Raw genomic sequence first — 21,708 nt, forward strand, 5'->3', positions numbered from 1 at the left:
GATTAAAATTTCCCATAAATGCATAAACATCCGTAGACTAATTATAATTATTCACGATCGTAGCTTGATTTTTAGCATTGTTCGTCTTATCGAATTCTCTAAAAATATATCCGTTTGCTCGAGAAGGTCGTGCCAAGTCGCGAGAAAAAAGAATAACATTCAATTTCGCAATTTCCTTTCCCACATCGCAATCTTTCGTAAACATCTTCGTATCTTCGATTGACAGAAGGAATAATCGAGGCTCCTGAGAATGAGAATGCCCGCGAGTCGAAGAGAATCAAAGAATCGACCGGTCTCTACATTCCTTCGACTTTCGCCATTTTAATTCCCATGTTGAAGTCGAGCGCGCCAAATTCAAATCGCGTACTCGTTCGACTTTTTAGTTTAGAGAATGTTTACACGTTCGCGTCGCGTTGGAGGCGAAAAATCGCGAACAAAAATGACGATGAACGTTGCGGGAGAATTATTCACGATCGTACGTTTCGTGGAAAAGTTCGCGCGAGTAGTCTTCGTTGTTGAACACAGTCACACGGACCAGCCATGGTTCCACGCTTGTAACTCATAAATTTAAACGCTATATACTCTGAACAACAACTATGAACACAACGAACGTAGCGATTAAACCGCAGTAACGTATAACAGGATACGTGGTAAATAATGGCGATCGAAACTCGAAAAATTCCAGACGGGATTTCGACTTTTTTTTGTTTTTTTTTTTGTCGAAAAATTAGTGTAGAAACGACGTATGTATGTATGTCTCGTCCCGCGTGAAATTTTTAGTCTTCGATCGTCAATACATAGAATTATAAATACTTGAATGTTTCTCGGGGAATCGATAAATAAAAAGACACTAAAAATTTGTCCAATTTAAAAATATCGGTCTTCCAAAAGCGTATCGATCGGAAACGATAACGATCGTAGTAATCTGTGGGATTAAGATTCAAAAGTCCAAAGCTATTATCTTAAAACACCGAAACCAATTGGGGCCTCGAGGTTCAATGCACAAATAGATCTCGATAACGAAATTTTGTAAACGATAAAGCACTCTGTATAGAAGAACTGCTGATAAAACACCCGTAAAACACTGGTAACTTTGTAATTGATTTAAAAAAAAAGAAATCTTCCCCGAGAATATCGATGCTTCGTCGATCGAAAACGATAACGATCGCGGTAATCTGTGGGATTAAGATTCAAAAGTCCAAAGCTATTATCAACACCGAAACCAATTGGGGCATCGAGGTTCAATGAACAAATAGATCTCGATAACGAAATTTGTAAACGATAAAGCACTCTGGGTAGAAAAAACTGCTGATAAAACACCCGTAAAACACTCGTAACTTTGTAATTGATTTAAAAAAAGAAAAATCTTCCCTGAGAAACATTTTTACACGCGGAGGAACGTCGTACGTGAAAGCTCTTAACCTTTCGAGAAATAAAAGACATTACAAAACGCGTAAGTGAACGTCTCAGCCTCTTGCAGCTCTTTCTGTGACTAGAGACACGGGAAACCTTCGAATTATGGTTGCATAATTTACAGAAAAGAATCAATTTCGAATACTAGTTATTAAAATATTTTAAATTTTTAGAATTTTTATAAAATAATCATCGTGAAACTGTCGCCATAGTCTTGAATAGTTCGAAAAAAAGCAAATTATGCTTGCAAAATTTACAGAAACACTACAAATCAATTTCAAATACCCGTTATTAAAATATTTTAAATTTTTAGAATTTTTATAAAATAATCATCGTGAAACTGTCGCCATAGTCTTGAATAGTTCGAAAAAAAGCAAATTATGCTTGCATAATTTACAGAAACGAATCAATTTCAAATACAAATTGTTAGAATATTATACAAATATTTTAAATCTTTAGAATTTTTATAAAAAATAGACATCATGAAATGTTTCCCCATCCCTGTCGCCTGAGTCTCGAATATTCGAAAAAAAGCAAATTATGCTTGCATAATTTACAGAAACACTACAAATCAATTTCAAATACCCATTATTATAATATTTTACATCTTTAGAATTTTTATAAAATAAACATTTTGAAACGTTTCCCTGTCTCTGTCGCCTGAGTCTCGAATATTCGAAAAAGAGCAAATTATGCTTGCATAATTTACAGAAACAAATCAATTTCAAAACACCTATTATTAAAATATTGTACAAATATTTGAAATCTCTATAATTTTTACAAAATAAACACCGTGAAACGTTTCCCCGTCCCTATCGCCATAATCTCGAATGAAAAAAAGCAAATTATGCTTGCATAATTTACAGAAACAAATCAATTTCAAAACACCTATTATTAAAATATTGTACAAATATTTGAAATCTCTATAATTTTTACAAAATAAACACCGTGAAACGTTTCCCCGTCCCTATCGCCATAATCTCGAATGAAAAAAAGCAAATTATGCTTGCATAATTTACAGAAACAAATCAATTTCAAAACACCTATTATTAAAATATTGTACAAATATTTGAAATCTCTATAATTTTTACAAAATAAACACCGTGAAACGTTTCCCCGTCCCTATCGCCATAATCTCGAATGAAAAAAAGCAAATTATGCTTGCATAATTTACAGAAACAAATCAATTTCAAAACACCTATTATTAAAATATTGTACAAATATTTTAAATCTCTATAATTTTTACAAAATAAACACCGTGAAACGTTTCCCCGTCCCTGTCGCCGTAGTCTCGAACGAAAAAAAGCAAATGGCCGCCAAGAAAGAATCTCGAACGATATGGCAGCGTGTGAAGCGTACATAGGTGTTTGTAGAAAAATTGAACGCTTAAAAAAAAGAATTGTATCTAATATATATATATATATACTATATGTATTTAACGGTGACGGGAGAAAAATAAAATTATTTATCGAGTAATAAAATCGTGGTAGGCGCTTCGATCTCGATACGAAGGCATCTATAGAAAAACCGTAATAAAAATCTGTTTTCCTGCGGATGAGATTCAGGAATTTCGTTCCTCTCTTTAATCTTTTGGTTTTTGCTTCTTGTTAAAAGCTTGTTCAGTCGAAAACACAGGCGAGAACACGGACGAGACAGTTGCCGATTCTCGCGCAGGTTTTCTGCCCTTGGCTCGCGCACTCCTTCCTCCTGTTCTTCCGGTTGTCCTGTCGCTCCTTTTTACCGGACATCGTGTAACTTTGGTTCTCGTAACACGGTACACCGATTCTCGGGGCGCTCGAGAGTCTGGACAGTGGACCAGCGATCGATCCTCGAAGCTACGAACAGAGAAAGTCGAGTTCAGTTGTTGGAAAACCTTCATAAAATGGTCTCAAAGATGTCCAATTGGGTTTGAAAAAATTTCGATCCGTAGTTAGCTCGTCGATTCTCTATTCAACGAAAGGAGCTTCGAAATGTGATCGAAATAGAAACGAAACGTCTCGATTTCGATAGTGGCGAAATGGTCTCACAGACGTCCAATTGGGTTTGAAAAAATTTCGATCGGAAATTAGCTCGTCGATTCTCTATTCAACGAAAGGAGCTTCGAAATGTGATCGAAATAGAAACGAAACGTCTCGATTTCGATAGTGGCGAAATGGTCTCAAAGACGTCCAATTGGATTTGAAAAAATTTCGATCGGAAGTTATCTCGTCGATTCTTTATTTAACGAAAGAAGCTTCGAAATGTGATCGAAATAGAAACGAAACGTCTCGATTTCGATAGTGGCGAACGTGGCTGTTCTTTATTAACGAATATCAAATCGCGTACTCACGTAACGTTGAATCGAATAGCGCTGGGAATTGTATACAAACTAGTTGCAGCTTTGCTTCGTTTACGGTTTCCTCTACGCAGTATCGTCGTTCCGTCACGTTTCGGGCTTCCGATTCTTCGTAGCATGGCTCCCGTAATGTGCAATCAAGGGATACAATTTTTCTGATTGCGTTACACGTATCCCACGAATTTGCCACGAGTCGAAATTTTTCGAGTCAAACATCGTAAGTTTTTATAACGCGTTTGTGTGTTATAGTACACGTTGATATTGTTTTAGACGACGCTTCGGATGTTGGAAATTTTTTCAAAATTACTTTGGACATCCCAAGAACCCAGGAACCTCCCTTCTTAGCCTCTTTATTATTTCCAAATCTACTGATCTTTATAAGCAAATAAGAAACAATTTAAATAATTCATTTTGGAAATTTTTTCAAAATTACTTTGGACATCCCAAGGACCCAGAAACCTCCCTTCTTGGTCTCTTTATTATTTCCAAATCTACTGATCTTTATAAGCAAATAAGAAATAATTTAAATAACAGCGTTTGAAAGTTTTACTGCGAATAACGTGTACTGTGGAGACGATAATTGTTCGAACAATGGTACAACAATAGAACTTTACCCGAGCTCCAGCCATGTGTAATTAATAGTAGCCACAAGAGTCCACGTACGACTACCGACTAATTTCTCGAGTAAACAATCAAATATAATGGTCAGATACTGTCCGATTTCGGAATTAGCGAGCTCTTGATTACAATTTGATCGATAAATCATTAACAAAAGAGTCGAGAAGGCGGTGAAAGATAAAGTATTTTTTTCATTAAATGATTACGAATCGCTGATTCGTGATTGCAGGTTACACATGTACTCGAAGTAGTATATACTTATTACATAGTGTGTACTTGAAATGAACATTTATAATAGTAATCTGACGGTAAACTACTGCTTGAGAGTGTTTATGTTTACAATGGAGAATCTATAGAATAATAGTAATGGCATAAGTGCACTTTTGCGACTGTTTTTGTACACGAAAAACGTGATTTTTAAACTGTGAGTACTTAAATCAGAACTTAATACATTGTTAGAAATTATAATGTTGCTTCACCGAGTCCGAGCAATTATTTGTCTGACAGCATACGTTGTGATAACTGATATGGTTGTTGCAAGTATCGAAACGAGACTCCTGCAGAGTGTCGGTGTCTCTCGATGATAAAATTAACAACATCTTTCTGCCATTTTCTCTCTCCCGTGGCTGTAATAATCGTTACTTCGAGCAAGTGTTAAATAAAAATGCAGGGATAATTTTTTTAATGAGTTATTAAATGTACAGATCAATTATGAAAGTAAAATACACGAGTTAGAGTTTAGAGAAACACTGGCAATTCGATATTTGGTAGATTTCAGTTGCACACGATAAATTGATTCTCTGTATAGTGATCACCATAGAACACGAATCTGCTACATAAACGATTCCTGACACTACCATCCTCATACGTTTGTTCGATCGTTTGTTCTCTCTAGGCATCTCCTCCAATGCACTATGCATTTTTATTCGATAACACTTTCTAATAACACGATTCAATGCATCGTAAGATGTGTTTATTTTCCATTTGAATCGGTCGAAACGCGAAAGACTGAACGGTACGCGCCGCGCGAAAGATGGCGGAAGACTGAAATAATAATTCGATAGAATGCTCTCCCGTTAACTGGTATTTAGACACGCGGTTAAACCAATAAGTCAAGGAAGAGATAAAAGAGCAGTGCCTGATAGTGATCACGGTCACTAGTTTCAAAAATGAGATAACTATCAACCCTCGATAAGATTGTTGTAGTTCACTTCAGGCCTGAAACGTGCTCGAACCTGCATTTCTCGTGAAAAAACGATCCATCGTGATAGAAATTATCAAAATAGTATTAGAACAGAAGTCCACTGTTTCGTAATAGGGTTTAAGTTATGAATAAAACTTGTCCAGTGATATGGCGCGTTGGAGGCGCTGGGTCACCGTCCGATCACAGAAGTGCAGCATCATCGCGCCGCGTGCAGCTCGGGATGGGTGGTTACCGGCTCGGGGAAAAAAACCCTCGTATATTGATTCTACGCTCGTTACATGTATTAATATCTCTCTATCGGCATTGCAATTGGTCATTACTAAGCCCCCGTTAATTATAAAAAGAAACTAAAATTCGGAAATAATAAAAGTAAATTACAAGTGCAATAAAAAATGGACAAAAATAAAAAATTGAGGGGAAAAAGAAATTCACCAAGAAAACCCGAGTTTACGGTTCCCTCGTGTTACAAATACGAAGACGAGGAAGTGTACGTACAACAAACTACTGTATATGGTATTTGAAACGTGCATAATTGTAGTTTACAACGCCCAAAGTGTGTTTGAATCAAAATTACAAATTACCTCGTTTCCGTCGCGACTTTGAGTGTGTCCAAGAATCCTAGCAACGATGAAGGCGGACTCTTCGCTGGAGAGTACGCCGCTGGCCATTGGTCCCTCGATGAACTCTCTGTCCGTCATCAAAGGGTACCGAACGCTGTACCAGACTTCGTCCGATAGAGTTGCTCTCTTGTTGCTGGCCGATGGTTCCACGCCTGCTCTTCTGCACTCCGATGCAGCGCACCTGTCCAACGCGTGGAACAGGACAGACTCGTTGGTCAGCCTCAGACTATCGCGACACGCCAGTTCCTCCACTTCCGCGACGCTCAGCTCCTCGAAACGCTCCTGGCCGAAGACCACTTCCGGCTCCGCGTCGATTATGTCCAGACAGGCGTCCAACAGTCGCGTACAGACCGCGGCTATATGTATATCGTTTTTAGAGGAAACTCGTGTGTAACAAAAACATGCAGAAAAGTTTCAAACTTATTAGAAGACATTAAAGCATACCAATTGCTCTAAATAACTAAATATGATCCACTAGGTAACCCAATTGTGGTCACTAATAACCAACAAGGTGCATGTGACCTAAAACGCTCAAAAAAAAAGATATCAACTTTTTTTTTTTTTTAATTAAATTGTCCCTGAAAAGGGGGATGCACTTTTTTTAATGCAAGGTGGCATTATTCTTTATATTATTATTATTATTCTTTACATCGATTTACATTGTTCAATGTTATTGGATTTAGTGACTAACGAAATAGCAAGAGGATAATTCCACGTTCCATTTAAAAGAACAAGTCGATATCTTCGTTTCTGGGAAGACAGCTTGTAACACTTTATTCGGTACAACTTTGGTGTAACGATTATACAGTGTGTACAGTGGAGATAAGAGGATAGGTTCATTAGGTTTTATTGCATTTATTTCCCGTTTCGTAACACCACGTGATCTCTTGTAACTTTATAGTATTCTTAGCTAATTTCAAATGCTGGAAATCAATTTTTACAGTGGGTGGTCACTTTTGAAAAATTTCAAGCAAATTTTTGGGGACGGAACAAATAATCTACTCGATATGGTGGGATTTTTATGGAACGTTTAATTTTTTATTTACACTTTAGCGTTCGAGCAATCTGGTAATCGATTTAATGAGTGTCTTTGGAAATATCTGATCGTTAATTAATTTTATTAATTTTAATGAATACCCAAAACTGGGAGAATTTTCCACGTTCACTTGGCTATCAAAAATCAAATAAAAAAGCTAATTTTCTTTCGACACAGAGCGGGAAAAATCGATATTTTGATATTAACACTAGAACTACCAAACCAGTCAAAATGACCCATTCGTAATTTCTAATAAAACCTGTAAAACATTTACTCGACTGAATTTTTGGAAATTTACCGTAATTTTCTATAAGAGAGTGAATAAACACTTATTTCCATTGAATTATACATTTCCTCGCGTACCTATAAACCTAACTAGAGTTAAAAAATGATTTACAAAGTGGATCCTTTCCGTCCCCGAAAACCGGAAGAGAATATTAGACAAATTTTGCAGAGTTGCTACGTGGAAATTGGTCGATTAAAAATACAAAAACAGTTAGGTCTGGGTTAGGTCACTTTTACCTATTTCACCAGCGTCGTCTCCGGGGGGTGGCGGCGCGGAAGGCGAGTTAGGCGACCTCGAGAGGCCGGAAGTCGCGTGATTCGCGTAGAGGTTGAGACCTTGGTAGATCTCCAGGACAGTGCCCGCGTTCAAGTTCCTCTCCAGGTACTCGACAGCCAGGCGTGACAATTCCGGGCAAAGGTACTGATGGGCAGCGTCGAGGGTGGCTCTGGCCGTCGACACCGATTGGAAATGTATCGGCTCGTCGAGAAGATATCTGCGCAGAAAGGTTCACTTCGAAGTCGATACCGAACAGAACAGACAGTTGCCTAACGGGTCGCGCGTGTTCGTGGATGCACTTCTAACCACACTTCTAAATCCCCCTGCAAGAATAATTGTTCGGTGCTCTGCATCTGCAGCATCTCCCGGGGCGTCCAGGTTTGGTCAATTTTCGTTTGCAAGTAACCGCCAACGGGAACAGGATCAGGAAAATGATCCAGAAATACGCGATCGTCCCCACCACCGCGATTGTCTGCAAAGACAACGTCGACATGATCTAGAAAGATCCTGGAAAAATCTCTCTCTCTCTCTATTGCGCGAAAGTATTTGTTTTATTCGATATGTTGGAAGATTTTCGTCGCTGAGGAATATTTGTGGAACTCACTGTACCCCTGAAATCTGTATTATTCCCTTTATCGTTTGGGTAGAAAACTAGAAACCACCCCTCGAGACCTTGGTTTTACAATGGGGAATGGCGACGTTGGCTGACCTTCGTCTCCCCTTCTATCGATTACGCAACTGTCTTCGGGGGATCGAAATTAACGATTCAAATTTTTCTCTTACGTCGATCGTCTTACTTGCAAACGAAGATTCACTGTTTACAAATATAAAGAGTGTTCTACCATCCTTGATCTCGAGATCTAATAATTTTTTTGCCATGGTACCCTAATCATTTTTTACGCAGAATGAACGGAAGAATCGATCTGTCTAAAAAAAAATATGCACTTCTATTTGAAGAAATGATGCAATTGTTAATTGCACATGCACTGATGCATTTAAGAAAAATTTAAAGGTCTACAGATGTAGTGCTCTTCGAACCATTTATCTTTTTCCTTTGGCATTTTTTCGGAAATGCGATAATAACGGAGTTATGACTTGTAACAATTGCGTGGACCACTCTGTATATGTGTAGGTAGTATACAGTGTGTACGGACGTGTGACAGATACGGTATTATGTTTCTTCAAAGTACCTTAAACGCACGACTCGAAACAACATCGATTGCGACCCGATCGTAGAGTTTCTGCGTGGCTGCGTGATATCGATGCAATATCTGTCGTTTTTTTTTGTTTTTTTTAATACGCGATTTACCTGAACAGATAATCGAAAGCACGCTTTTCCACGTGTTGGAGTCGTACCGATGGCGGTGGATCGGTAGCTGCCGGGGCCAGTGGACCGAACAGCATCGCTCGGAACCATTCCGATCTTGACGCGAGACGTTCCCTTTCTACGCAGTACCTCCATGTGTCACCAGGTAGACCGGCCTATATTTATCCGCAGTCAAACAGACACTTTTTCATTTATCTCTTCGCGACGCAGTTCGATGCAAATTTTATCGAAAAAAGACCGCGTCGAGAAGATCGTGTTTGGACCTCGATGGGTGTTTTCGCGAATTTTTTTAAGGGAAACGTGAACGTTCGATCGTGAGGAAGCTTTTTTGTTATGCAAAGAGTATGTCAGAATTTTTTTTTTTTTTATTTCTACTGTTCGTTCGTACTCGGAGAAAATGGCGAATTTAACGAAATTCTGTATAGCAAATAGCAATAGTTTCGAATCTACGTTATTTATTTATTTATTACACGAATATTTATTAGTTACTTTTACTGTGGAACGATACTGAAATTTAACATCGTGGATAGAATAATTATTGCAAGATTTTTGGGGTATGTGGGTCATTTTTTGTTTTTCGTACCTCGAGCACCACCATGTTGGTCGAAGATTCCGTGGGTCGTTGGTTTTCTTCGTTCGCGATCAGAGGTACCTGAGACATGTCCCTTGGCGAGCCCTTGAATATCACAATTTCTTTGGAGGGGTGTCGCGCGATCACAGGGAGGATTATTGTCTTGGAGTAAATTCGGTTCCGTACACCCTCACGGATCTTCTGGCGAGACTTTTCAGACTCGCCGCGGGCGCATCGTGACCCGTCGCCTGCAACAAAACACGCGAAAATATTAATATTTACATGCTCGATAACAATTTAATTTTATTGCATTGTTTTTTGGGGGAAGTAATTTGGAGGTTTCGATCCCAAAAACTAGATAACAGAGAAATGAATTGTTCAATATTTGCTCGATATTGGAATTCTTTATATCTATATAGGGGTAGTTTTTTGGGGGATGATTTTAAGTAGCAAGTAACTTGTAAATTTCAATTCCAAAACCCTGTTACTGTTATTGTTACTAATAGGGAAAAATATTGTCCAATATTTGATAAATATTGGAATTCTTTATATCTATATAGGGGTAGTTTTTGGGGGGATGATTTTAAGCAGCAAGTAATTTGTAGATTTCAATTTCAAAATACTGTTGCTAACAGAGAAAAATATTGTCCAATATTTGCTCAATATTGGAATTCTTTATATCTATATAGGGGTAGATTTTTAGGGGATGATTTTAAGCAGCAAGTAACTTGTAGATTTCAATTTCAAAACACTGTTACTAATAAAGAAAAATATCCTGAAATCTCGAAAGCTCGATACTGGAGTCCTCTATATCTATACGGGGGTAGTTTTGTAGGGGATGATTCTAACCAGTAGGAAACCTATAAATTTCAATTCTAAAACACTGTTACTAACAGAGAAATATATCCTGAAATATTTGCTCTATACTGGAGTTCTTTATATCTGCACAAGGGTAGTTTTTCAGGGGATGATTATAACCAGTAGGAAACTTGTAAATTTCAATTCCAAAACACTTTTGCTAACAGAGAAAACTATCCTGAAATATTTGCTAGATAATGGAGTCCTTTATATCTGCACAGGGGTAGTTTTTTAGGGGATGATTTAAAGCAGTAAGTAACTTGTAGATTTCAATTCCAAAACATTGTTGCTAACAGAGAAAAATATCCTGAAACATTTGCTCAATATTGATATCTTCAAATCTACACAGGGGTAGTTTTTGGGGGGATGATTTTAAGCATCAAGTAACTTGTAAATTTCAATTCCAAAACATTGTTGCTAAGAGAGAAATATATCCTTAAATAGTTGTTCGATGCTAGAATCATTTATATCTACACAAGGGTAGTTTTGTAGGGGATGATTCTAACCAGTTAATAACTTGCAGATTTCAATTCCAAAACACTGTTGCTAACAGAGAAATATATCCTGAAATATTTGCTCTATACTAGAATTCTTTATATCTACACAAGGGTAGTTTTGTAGGGGATGATTTAAAGCAGTAAGTAACTTGTAGATTTCAACTCCAAAACACTGTTGCTAACACAGAAAACTATCCTGAAATATTTGTTCGATACTAGAATTCTTCTATCTACACAAGGGTAGTTTTGTAGGGGATGATTCTAACCAGTAAGTAACTTGTAGATTTGTAGATTTCAATTCCAAAACACTGTTGATAACACAAAAAACTACCCTGAAATATTTATTCGATACTAGAATCCTTTATATCTACACAGGGGTAGTTTTTTGGGGGTTGATTCTACACCGTAACTTCTCCACTGTAACGAAGAAACAATTTTTAAAAAATTGTTCAGTACCAACGCGTTTCAATATCATCATTGTGTCACTGTTAGAAAAAATACACATAATATTCCAATATTTACAACATTTTTCAATCGTTTCATAAGCTTTGCGAACTCGAAGCGAGTTATCAGAGAATCGCGATGATGGCCGTTATCGATCCTAACATATTGTTTTGTTTCTCTTTTGTTGTTCAGTCCGAATATGTCTCCCTGAGAGTACGGCATCGTCTTTGTATTTAATTTGTGTTTAATTTGCTTTTAAATATACGTTTATATCGAATGTGTCAGCTCATTACAAAACCCCAACAAGAGCACTTCCCGTTATGACGATATTTACCAGAGAAATGGCGACAGTTTGCACGTTTTTTCTCCTTTTTTTTTTATTGTATCTCCCGTGAATCATTTCCTCGAACGGAATAACGCGACGTAGAACAGAGAGATCGGTCGAGTGAGGTTCTCATTTTTACGCTTTTTATCGGGAAGCTTGATGGGTGTCCTGCTCTGCAAACACTCGGAGAACAGCAGTATCTAAACCATACAAAGGTTTGGCAATATTTGCAGCAGATAGTATCTCGCGTTAGATATTGATTTTTTCTTTTCATTATAACAATCTTCCTCCGGGTCATCGATCGAATTATTCTCCGTTTATTGTCTCAAAGTTTAAATTGAAATATCAATATGTACACATGTACATATATTTCAATTATAGAATCGTTTCAAATTCACAAGTTTCTTTTTAGTGTACATAGAGTTGAAATGTGTAATTTTTCAAATATTGTTCTCAGTCTAAGAACATGAAATGTTGATGTCAGGGAAGCCTATTATCGCAACTATCGATTATTTGCGTGGGCGTGCCCTTATCGATCGATTATTGACACGGGTGTGTCGCGAAATTAATTTTCAACAAATTAACAAATTACAGAGTTCTCTACGTCCCTTGATGCTCCCCCAAAAAAATTCTCATCGATGTCAAGCATCAAAAAAAAAAAAAATGTAAAACTATCGTATTTCTAAACTTTCGATTAGAAGAATAGAAAAGAGCTTTTGATTTTGTTATCTATCGATCGCAATTTCCTGTAACGATTAAACGCGTTGCTTAGAGACTACGGCGTTGCTTATTCATAGAAATATTATTTAAAAAAAAAAATACTGTAAATTGCATTTACCAATATTTCTGTCTGAATTCTTACCGTAAGCAATTGTCATTTTGACAGACACGGTTTCCACTCTTGTCACTTTCGGAAACTTCGTTTATCGAAATGTTACAATTCCAAAGATACCGGGTATCATAATTTCCGGTTTCAGTTACTATTAACCGGCAGATTAACGTAACTCTACACCGGTCCACGAGATAAATAATTTTCACGACAGCAATACCAGAGATACCAATCCCGAGCACTCGAGTTTCACGTGTATGTAAACTTCCAAACGCTTTTCACTCGTGTTTCCTCAATCATCTTCATTTTCTCGACGATCACCAAGCTGGTGAAAACAGAAACAATCTTCACAAGTTTTAATAAGTCCCAACAACGCGTCAAATTTGACTCAAGATTATTAAGAAAGGATTTTTCGAAGACATCGTTCTAATTGTATAACAATCGCGTGTTTCGTCGATCGTTTTCATTTTCTCGACGATCACCAAGCTTGTGAAAATCAGAAACAATCTTCACAAGTTTTGGAAAGTCCAAACAACGCGTCAAATTTGACTCAAGATTATTAAGAAAGGATTTTTCGAAGACATCGTTCTAATTGTATAACAATCGCGTGTTTCGTCGATCATCTTCATTTTCTCGATGATCACCAAGCTGGTGAAAACAGAAACAATCTTCACAAGCTTTGGAAAGTCCCAACAACGCGTCAAATTTGAATCTAGATTATTGAGGAAGGATTCATTCGAAGACGTTGTTATAATTGTATAATAATCGCGTGTTTTAAGCGGGGAACGGACGCAACAACCCTTCCCGAGCGAGCGACCTCGCTCGACTGACAGATCGATCGCAACTCCAGGCGACTGCAACGAGTGAGTCAGGCCCCGTGGGATTCGTTTTGATGTAAACGAACGCGCTCGCGTTTTATCGACCGTGACGACAACCATTTTATAAACACCGGAGAAAAGGTCGCCAAAGGGTCGAAGATCACGGTGACGTTTCTTGTGGACCGCGAGATTGGGCCTTATCGGTTCCTCGAACTGTCATCGGCGCTTCCCGGGGGCGACAGGATGACAGAGCTCTTTACTTTGGAAACTCCGAAACACTTGCTTCCTCTATGGCAAAACAGATAAACTCAAAATCAATTCTTTTGAGCTATTTTTAATTATCAATGTTGATTTCAACACTGGAACTACCAAATCACTCAAAATAAATTGAAACACTTGCTTTTTCTATGGTAAAACAGATAAACTCAAAATCAATTATTTTTATTTATCAGAGATGATTTTAACTCAAAAAACCAGTCAAAATGACCCATTCGTAATTTCTAATGAAACTTGTAAAAAATTTACTCGACTGAATTTTTGAAAAATTGTAATTTTCTATAGGAGAATATATAAACACTTATTTCTTCGCGTATCTATCGTTTCAATTTCTTTTCCACAAATAAACACACTATAATCATCGGTACTTCTAGCATTAATTAATACAAAAACAGAATTTCTATTAAATTTTACTCGAACAATCCTTGGTCTTGGATCTTGGAATTTAAAAAATAGTTTCGTACAATAACATCTACGATAAAAAAAGAAAATGGAATCGACGAAGACGCCAATAGGGAAATATAAATCAATTTGGCGCCCATTGGTGGCGTTCCAGCGATCGATACGAATCAGTCGACTGTAATGCGATAATACTCGGTGATAATTGAACGTAAATTCTCTCGCGAGGAAGCATCTCGGGACTGGTGGTATCCTGGAATGCCTTTTATCGATACTTCGAAGCATTGGAAACTGCTGCAAGTAGCAGTATGCCCGCGCCCTGATAAAACGCACACGGCCGGCTCGAATTACAAACAAGGAACATGACAACAATATTTAGCATTCCCTGCGAAATACACGACGCGAGCATCCGGTTGCGGAGCAATATTTAAACGTTAATTATTGCTAACGTCGAACACGTATCTGTTCATCTCATCTTCGAATCCAAAGTTAAAATCAAATATATAGGTTGCAATATTTTTACGATCAAACGCATACGAAAAAAAAAATTTATTTATAAAATTTCCAATAAAAATGAATTTCTTTTTCGTATGCATTTGATCGTAAAAATATTGCAACGTATATGAAAAAGTTTTACTTCCAGTTTTTTATTTTATTTATAAAATTTCCAACAAAAATAAATTTCTAAATACAATACAAAACTGAAAGTAAAACTTTGTCAGTATTTATAAAATTCCCCAAAAAAAATAAATTTCTTTTTCGTATGCATTCGATCGTAAAAATATTGCAACGTAAATGTATATTTGAGTTTTACTTTCAGAACTACTAATGTTAAATAAGCGTACCTGTTATTGTATAAAATACCTGTGGATGTATAAAAGAATCCAAAATCTAGATACGTATGTATAGTATGTTTAAAAACAACAGTCAGGGTCCCAAAAACCGCTACAACGAGGCGACATTGCTAACAAATGTTTATCGTTATACGAATGTCTTATTTAATTTTGTAACAGCACCGACTGCACGGTCTTTGGCTGATGTTGTATGGAATATATCCCATAATATCCAGTAATTTTTTCGAAAATTTTACAATCGTTCAATGAAGAAACGTTTGCGTTTCGATCGAGTATTAGTTCGAGCCTCGATCGACCGCCATTTTCCGAGAGGTGCGTGAATGAGTCCGTTTCAGAAGCCGCAGCCAAGGTTACGTCTAGCCACCTATACTCTAACGAACTAAAAAAAAATGGAAGATACTCGGTGAAACGAGAGATATCGACGAATACTCACTACATCCTCACCGTGCTCTCTGTACACGAGTCGCAAAGACACGATTAGAATTGTTCGAAACGGAATTATTCGAGTGCAATTAACGTGGCGCGAAGTTCAAGATTTCACAACGAATTCTTATGAATTCTTCTGGATCGTAGAACCATCCGTAGCTCGTGAATCACGCGTTTCGCTATAATTAGAGCCACCAGAGGCGAGGAACTTGCTTGGTTGCCCACCGGGGTTGAACAAGTTTAGCAAAAATTTCTCTTGTAACCGAAAATATCGCCACGCGAGAGAAAATCTGCCCTTGAACGTTCGACCAGTATCAACGACCCTTTAACGCGTTGCTAATTTTAGTTTTGGAACGTTCCTGACAGCGAGGAAACTTTTTCAAATTGTTCCAACGATCGTCTTGACCCTTTGCACTCCGAATGATATTTGAATTTTGTTACATTTTGTTACAGCTTCCAACGCTTTTAAGTGTCTTATTTGAAATTTACGGTAGCCAAAAAGTAGGGCAAATTTGAACAAATTGAGGAACACACAAATTCGATTAAATATCTGTTTTATTTTGTAATTTTCAAGTGTATGATATCTTCAAGGTTTGGACTTGAAAAATGTCGTGTAGGAGTCAAAGAAATATCTGTTTTATTTTTTAATTTTTAAGTGTACGATATCTCCATGGTTTGGACTTGAAAAAGGAGCTTCTGAGATAAAAATTGATGTCGAATGTGACTTGACATAGGTGTGCAAAGGGTTAACGTTATTTTAGTGTAATAATTTATTCTCGTTCAATTTTCCTTGTCGCGTGTTTCGTACGAATATTGCATAATGCTGTGTGTGCAATTGCTGGAAAAATAGGCGAAACGCGAGGTCGGTTTATTTACTAAAATTTCGACGCTAACACGATCCGACTGTACACGGATGATTAAGTTAAACGAGCACTGCGGCCTTTTAATTCGATTAATTAATTCTTTCGGTTGAGGCGAATCCACCATTTTGTAGGGGGCGTTGGGTGCAACGGAAAGGGGCTAAAAAAATGCACTGGATGCACTGGATGAACTTGTTTGCTGTTAACCAGACACTCCAGATTCGTAAATATCAAATAGAAATAGGTAATTATGCTATTTAGGAATTATTCTTGACAGTGTCTCATTTGACCTCTTCATGCCCTTGGTCACATATGTGGACGTTTAGTTCTTTATAATTATAGTTACTGTCAATGATAAACAGACCAAAATTCTCACTACGGATTATTAAAAAAACAAAAAAAAATCGTTCATGAAGAGGTTAATATTGGAAATAAAGAAAATCAATTTTTTTGTCGATCGTTATGAACTATAATTTCTCTTAGATATTTCGTTTGTGGGGTATCGTGTGCAGGAAGAATAGAAAACTATGATAACGAAACAATATAATTTTTATATATTATTTTTTTTAATTTTTATTACATATAATTTTAAAAATATTAATTGATACGTTTCAAAGTTGGGGAAAAACGAAGGAGGAAACCTGAAACATGAAACATGAAAGCAGAGATACGAAATATGTTTTACAGCGCGTTTCTTTTTTAAATATAATTTTGAAAATATTGGTTGGTGCGTTTTAAAGTTGGGGAGAATCGATTTGTAGGTCTTTAACGAAGCGTAATGTAATTATTAATGTCTCGCGGTTACGCTAGCGCGTATTTGCCGGCGAACCAGTGTGCGTGGCTTATTTTTCTCAAGGCATGATTCATTTTTTCGTCGATCATATCACCTTCTACAACTCCCTATCGATTCTCACACTTTATTGGTGTTGACGGAGCCAGCCAGCGTAATTATCCGCAACATTATGCCAGTATTATACACCGAGTAACTGTTTCTCGTTTCCGTTATAGCTAATTAAACAATTAAATTCATTTAGAAGCATCTCTGAATAATCGTTGATCTTTCGTGAATTATTTAACGTTAATTTTCAGTGTTTTAGACGACATTTTTTACATCAATAAAGCAATTTTTAACACTTCTATCGTCTCAGTAAATTTTTTAATTGTAAATCTGAATAATCGTTAATCTTTCGTGAATTAATAGTGTTTTGAACGACATTTTTTACATCAATAAAGCAATTTTTAGCACTTCTATCGTTTCAGTAAATTTTTTAACTGTAAATCTGAAAATATAAATACGTTTGTTACATTTTATTTTTATTCTTTAATCTGGATAGTAACGAGGGTATAAAAATATTACAAAATTTATATTACAGTGATGTATAATACATACTTTTTAAAAAAAAAGAATCTCAAACGTTCCCTTCGAGATTTTTACCCAGTTTGGAAATTCAAGAAAGAATTCAACTCGACTGTCGAAATCCAAAATGGCCGCTGGTCCCCTTGGAGGTTCCAAGACTTTTCTCTCGCAAAAAAGATATGAATAATCGCGTTTTCGTGAACGAAACCGTGCGTTTCACGCGAGAAAACATTTCGACATTTTTCTTAGGCGTGTATACAACGTGGCCTCGAAGTCTCCGGTCTCGTACGTGTAATATATTGTCTCTCGTTATTGCGTGCTTTATGCACTCGTCAACCGGCCGATCACCGCGCGCGACAAAAAAAAAACGCCGCGCGAATTTGTATGATAAAAACCACACGTGTTTCGACACAACACACGGAACGAAAGAGGAATAGTAAAAAAGTAAACGGAACGAAGAAAAGGATTCCAGTAAAACGTGTAAACAGAAGGAAAAAAAAAAATTAATTACAAAAGACTTTTTTTTTCGTAAATAACAAATGTTAGAAAAATTATTTTATTTGATATACTTGTCTCTATCGATAGTATTCGAAAAAAAGTAAATTCGAAACGTATAAACAGTGGAAAAAAAAATTAATTGCAAAAGACTTGGAGGATCAGAAATTGTTTTTTTCATTTTTTTCAAATGACACACGTTATAAAAATTATTTTAATTAATACAGAATATAAATAATACAGAAGAAAAAAAATTAATTGCAAAAGACTTGAGGGATCAGAAATTGTTTTTTTTTTCGTAAATAACATATATTACAAAAATCATTTTAATTGATACACGTGTCTGTATTCGAGGAAACGTGTACGATATTCATATACGATCGTAAAAATCGCTAGTTCGCGACACCTGTGCCATTGTGTGGTTCCTAGGCTGTTCAACAAAAAGGAGACAAAGTGCAACAAAAAGGAGTGACTCGACGTATTCTCGGTGCTTTGAAAGAAACAATGAAATAACAATAATCTTCGTACCGGGTGATATTTTTCCCCGTTTCTATTGGAATCCAGAAGAATTTAAAAAGCGGTTAATTTGTACGATAGAGCCGCGTTTCACACAACGCGGAGGAGGGAAAGAGACGCGGGCAAAAAGTGAATGGAACAATTAGCCGCGCGAAGGAAAGAATCCCATGGAATAAACGAGGGAAAATTGTAATTAGAAGAGCCCGTAGTGCCAACAGCGACAGAAAAAATGCATTGCAAACGATTCCTGGGGATTCGAGTGTTTTCATTTAAATAAGAACGCCTCAATAGTCCATGTTTTTCCGTTATTATCGACGATAACCGATGGTTTTAAGTCCTTGTATCGTGAAAATAGCGAAATTACCGGGGGCAACGTTTATAGATAACAGTGTCCAATTGAAAATGGAAAGCGCCTCAAGTGCGTGAGCATGCCTGGTGACATATATCGATAAGTTCGCGTTGAAAATTCGCAGCGTTGTACGCAACGACGAGCGGTAATAGTCTATTTACTTATGTAACGGCGTAATAAAAAATTGTATCTCCGGGTATCATTTTCGAATTCGTCGTAACGAGATACCTAAGAATGTAAACAGAAGATCCAACGACGATCTCAAACAAAATATTGCAAAGTTTATTTTGCATATTTAATCAAATTTTTAAGCATCAGCGTTGTCTCGGGAAACGTAGGGACGAAGGAAAGTTTAGATCTAGGGTGATTAGGATGACGCATAGGGTACACTGGCTATCGTGGGTCCAAAGTATCGCAAATAGTTTTCGTAGACTCGGTGAAAGTGCAGGAAATATTTATGCGTTGAGTTACGGGGGTGCACATGAATATTAATTAGTATAGATTACTATGACATTACGAGTTAACGTCGGTGTAATCTTTCGCGAAACACGTGTACGCATAACTTAAACAAATTGAAACGAAAGGCTAATGGTTCACGACTTGACAAGTTTATTTTGTCGCCAGTGATTATGCTCGTCGCTGAATAATTTTCCTACGCCTTTCCTCGTGCATATCGATGATAAAATTGAGAATTAAAATTAAATTAAGAACAATCCGTTCGAGTTTCAAATGAATCGCATGCGGGAAGCCCCTTGAATGCATATATTTTCTCAATGGAGCATCTCGAGTTTACTACGGTCCATTAAATCGTGAGTCTTCCATTTTGGTCTACGCCCGCATATAATTCCTGCCTTTTGTGTCGATCGTAATCCGTAACCCATATAATAATCTTCAATCGTGGTCACTTTATTTTCGCCACTAATTTTAGCTAATTTATCAACGTCTCTGTTTCGATCATTCGGGCAACAAAAAACATTCGTTTAATCTCCAAACTATTCCACTGGAAAACAGTCGACTATTTTTTATAATTTATAAGAGTTTTAAGAGGCTTCAGATTTATGATCCGAAGGAAAAAAATGGCGGTCTTTTTGTTCGAGCGTCGATTCGCCACGCTCTAGTAGATCGATCGAAAGCGACAGTGGTACTCTGAAAGCGAAAAATGTGCGCAAGAAACGAAGAAAAAGGACGAAGAGTCGAAATAGGAGCGTGCGAGTGTTCGAGACGGAGCCTTGAAACAGCAACGAACGTCTCCTATGCAAAACAGTTTTCGTTTGAGAATCGTAATCGCCTCCAATGAACACGTTACATCCTATTTTCATCTGTTTTTCTTGATAAATCAGTTTGCTCCTCGAAATTGTGTCTTCTCACTTCATTTTCTTGGAACATCGTGATTGTAAATCTTCTACCGTTTGATGTGTGTGTTTAGGGGGCTGAAAAGTATGCTATTATGGCTTTCCTCGGTCGCTATTATGAGTTTTCTGAGTCAGAGCAGAAGATTGCTAGGACAAGAGACTCGATAACGCTTCGAACCTTCGATATTTGCACCCTTAGAGGACAATGATGAGAGTTTCTAGCTTTTGGTAGCTCAAACTGATGTTCTCGATACAGTTTTCATGAATTCGTGCAATAGTTGTGGCTATTACGTGAAACGAAAACGTGTGAATTGAATTATTAGCACGCGTGGCCGGTTAACAATGGCAAAATGTGCGAAAATTAGTTGTTTTACGGAACTGCAGCGTATGGAAACCTTGAAAAACGGCTGTGCTTTTTCCCAAGGTCCTGGCCTGCGTCGAACGAACCAGGATATGCGTTCTGGTCTCGGGACAACGGTGTTTTTGTTCGAAACGCGGAACACTCGCCCGATTAAAGTAATTGTATTTTTTCAAAAAACAAGAACATCTTTTAATCTTTTTTAATTTGCAAAAATATACGACCCTAACCCAGACCTAACCCAGACCTAACCCAGACCTAACCCAAACCTAAAGATTTAATGGGAAATTTGAATCCTCAAAAAACTACAGAATGCATTTAATATGCAAAAATATAAGAAATATTTAAAGTAAGATACGAATTATTATATTTAGGGGTTGAGACAATCATCTTCAGAGCTCCAATTTCATCAATTTTATTAATAAAAATGTGAATTTGCATAAAGATCCGCAGTCTAGTTATTACACTGATATTGTGGACCAAAGTGAGATGCACGAAGATGCTAGAAATATTATTATAAATGTAACTAAACAAAGGTAATAAATTAAATGTATGATGCCTGAATAATGATTGATAGATCACGTACACGTGACATTGGCCAACGTCTATTAGCTTCGCGAACTCACGTATACGTGACAGCGGTCGTCAGAGTATCAACTTCGAATTTTACCAAATATCATTTCGAATGAGATCAACGATGTTTGTAATTGATAAAGTTTTACAGTATTTTGATTGTTAATTTTTAACAAAATCGCTCACCTTTTGATCCGGTTTCTTCATCCGGATTTGCGGATTTTTTCCCAAACGCGGGCAGTCGCATGTTTACGAAGCTACCGTCGATTTTCTCGAAGCAATTCTCGTAGAACGCGATCGCGAGGGAAACGATCCATTCGATCGGGACCCGCAACAAGCCACACGCGAAACAGTCGAGGAGTTCCGATGTCATCAAGTCTCACAGACACGAAAACAGTCCAGAATGTATATATCGGTCTTTCTTGCAAATATCCCC

The 21,708-nt window shown here is 37.1% G+C and overlaps 1 protein-coding gene across 2 annotated transcripts; it reads right to left on the reverse strand.

Annotated features, from left to right (window-relative positions):
* On the reverse strand, window positions 1-21,708 carry LOC122394992 (BTB/POZ domain-containing protein 6-B-like). 2 transcript variants are annotated; one of them, XM_043392239.1, is made up of 6 exons: window positions 21,459-21,708; window positions 9,699-9,934; window positions 9,098-9,270; window positions 7,749-8,005; window positions 6,152-6,546; window positions 1-3,248 (listed from the first exon to the last, which is right to left on the reverse strand). In XM_043392239.1, the coding sequence occupies exons 1-6, from the start codon at window positions 21,643-21,645 to the stop codon at window positions 3,033-3,035; spliced, it is 1,464 nt and encodes a 487-aa protein (XP_043248174.1). In that variant the 5' UTR covers window positions 21,646-21,708; the 3' UTR covers window positions 1-3,032. The 2 variants fall into 2 exon arrangements, with proteins under 2 accessions (XP_043248174.1, XP_043248176.1); XM_043392241.1 differs by lacking the exon at window positions 21,459-21,708 and adding an exon at window positions 12,673-12,787.

The sequence above is a fragment of the Colletes gigas genome, unplaced genomic scaffold (assembly GCF_013123115.1).
Source record: "Colletes gigas isolate AHSC1104 unplaced genomic scaffold, ASM1312311v1 Colletes_gigas_Sc00005, whole genome shotgun sequence".
Lineage (NCBI taxonomy): Eukaryota > Metazoa > Arthropoda > Insecta > Hymenoptera > Colletidae > Colletes > Colletes gigas.

What these genes read in the sequence shown, in the direction of transcription:
- LOC122394992 (XM_043392239.1), bottom strand. Translation starts at nt 21,645, where the DNA reads ATGACATCGGAACTCCTCGACTGTTTCGCGTGTGGCTTGTTGCGGGTC. An exon ending in TGAAGAAACCGGATCAAAAG is followed by an intron (nt 9,935 to 21,458) that starts GTGAGCGATTTT and finishes GTTTTGTTGCAG; the next exon opens with GCGACGGGTCACGATGCGCC. An exon ending in AAAGTCGCGACGGAAACGAG is followed by an intron (nt 3,249 to 6,151) that starts GTAATTTGTAAT and finishes CTCTGTTCGTAG; the next exon opens with CTTCGAGGATCGATCGCTGG.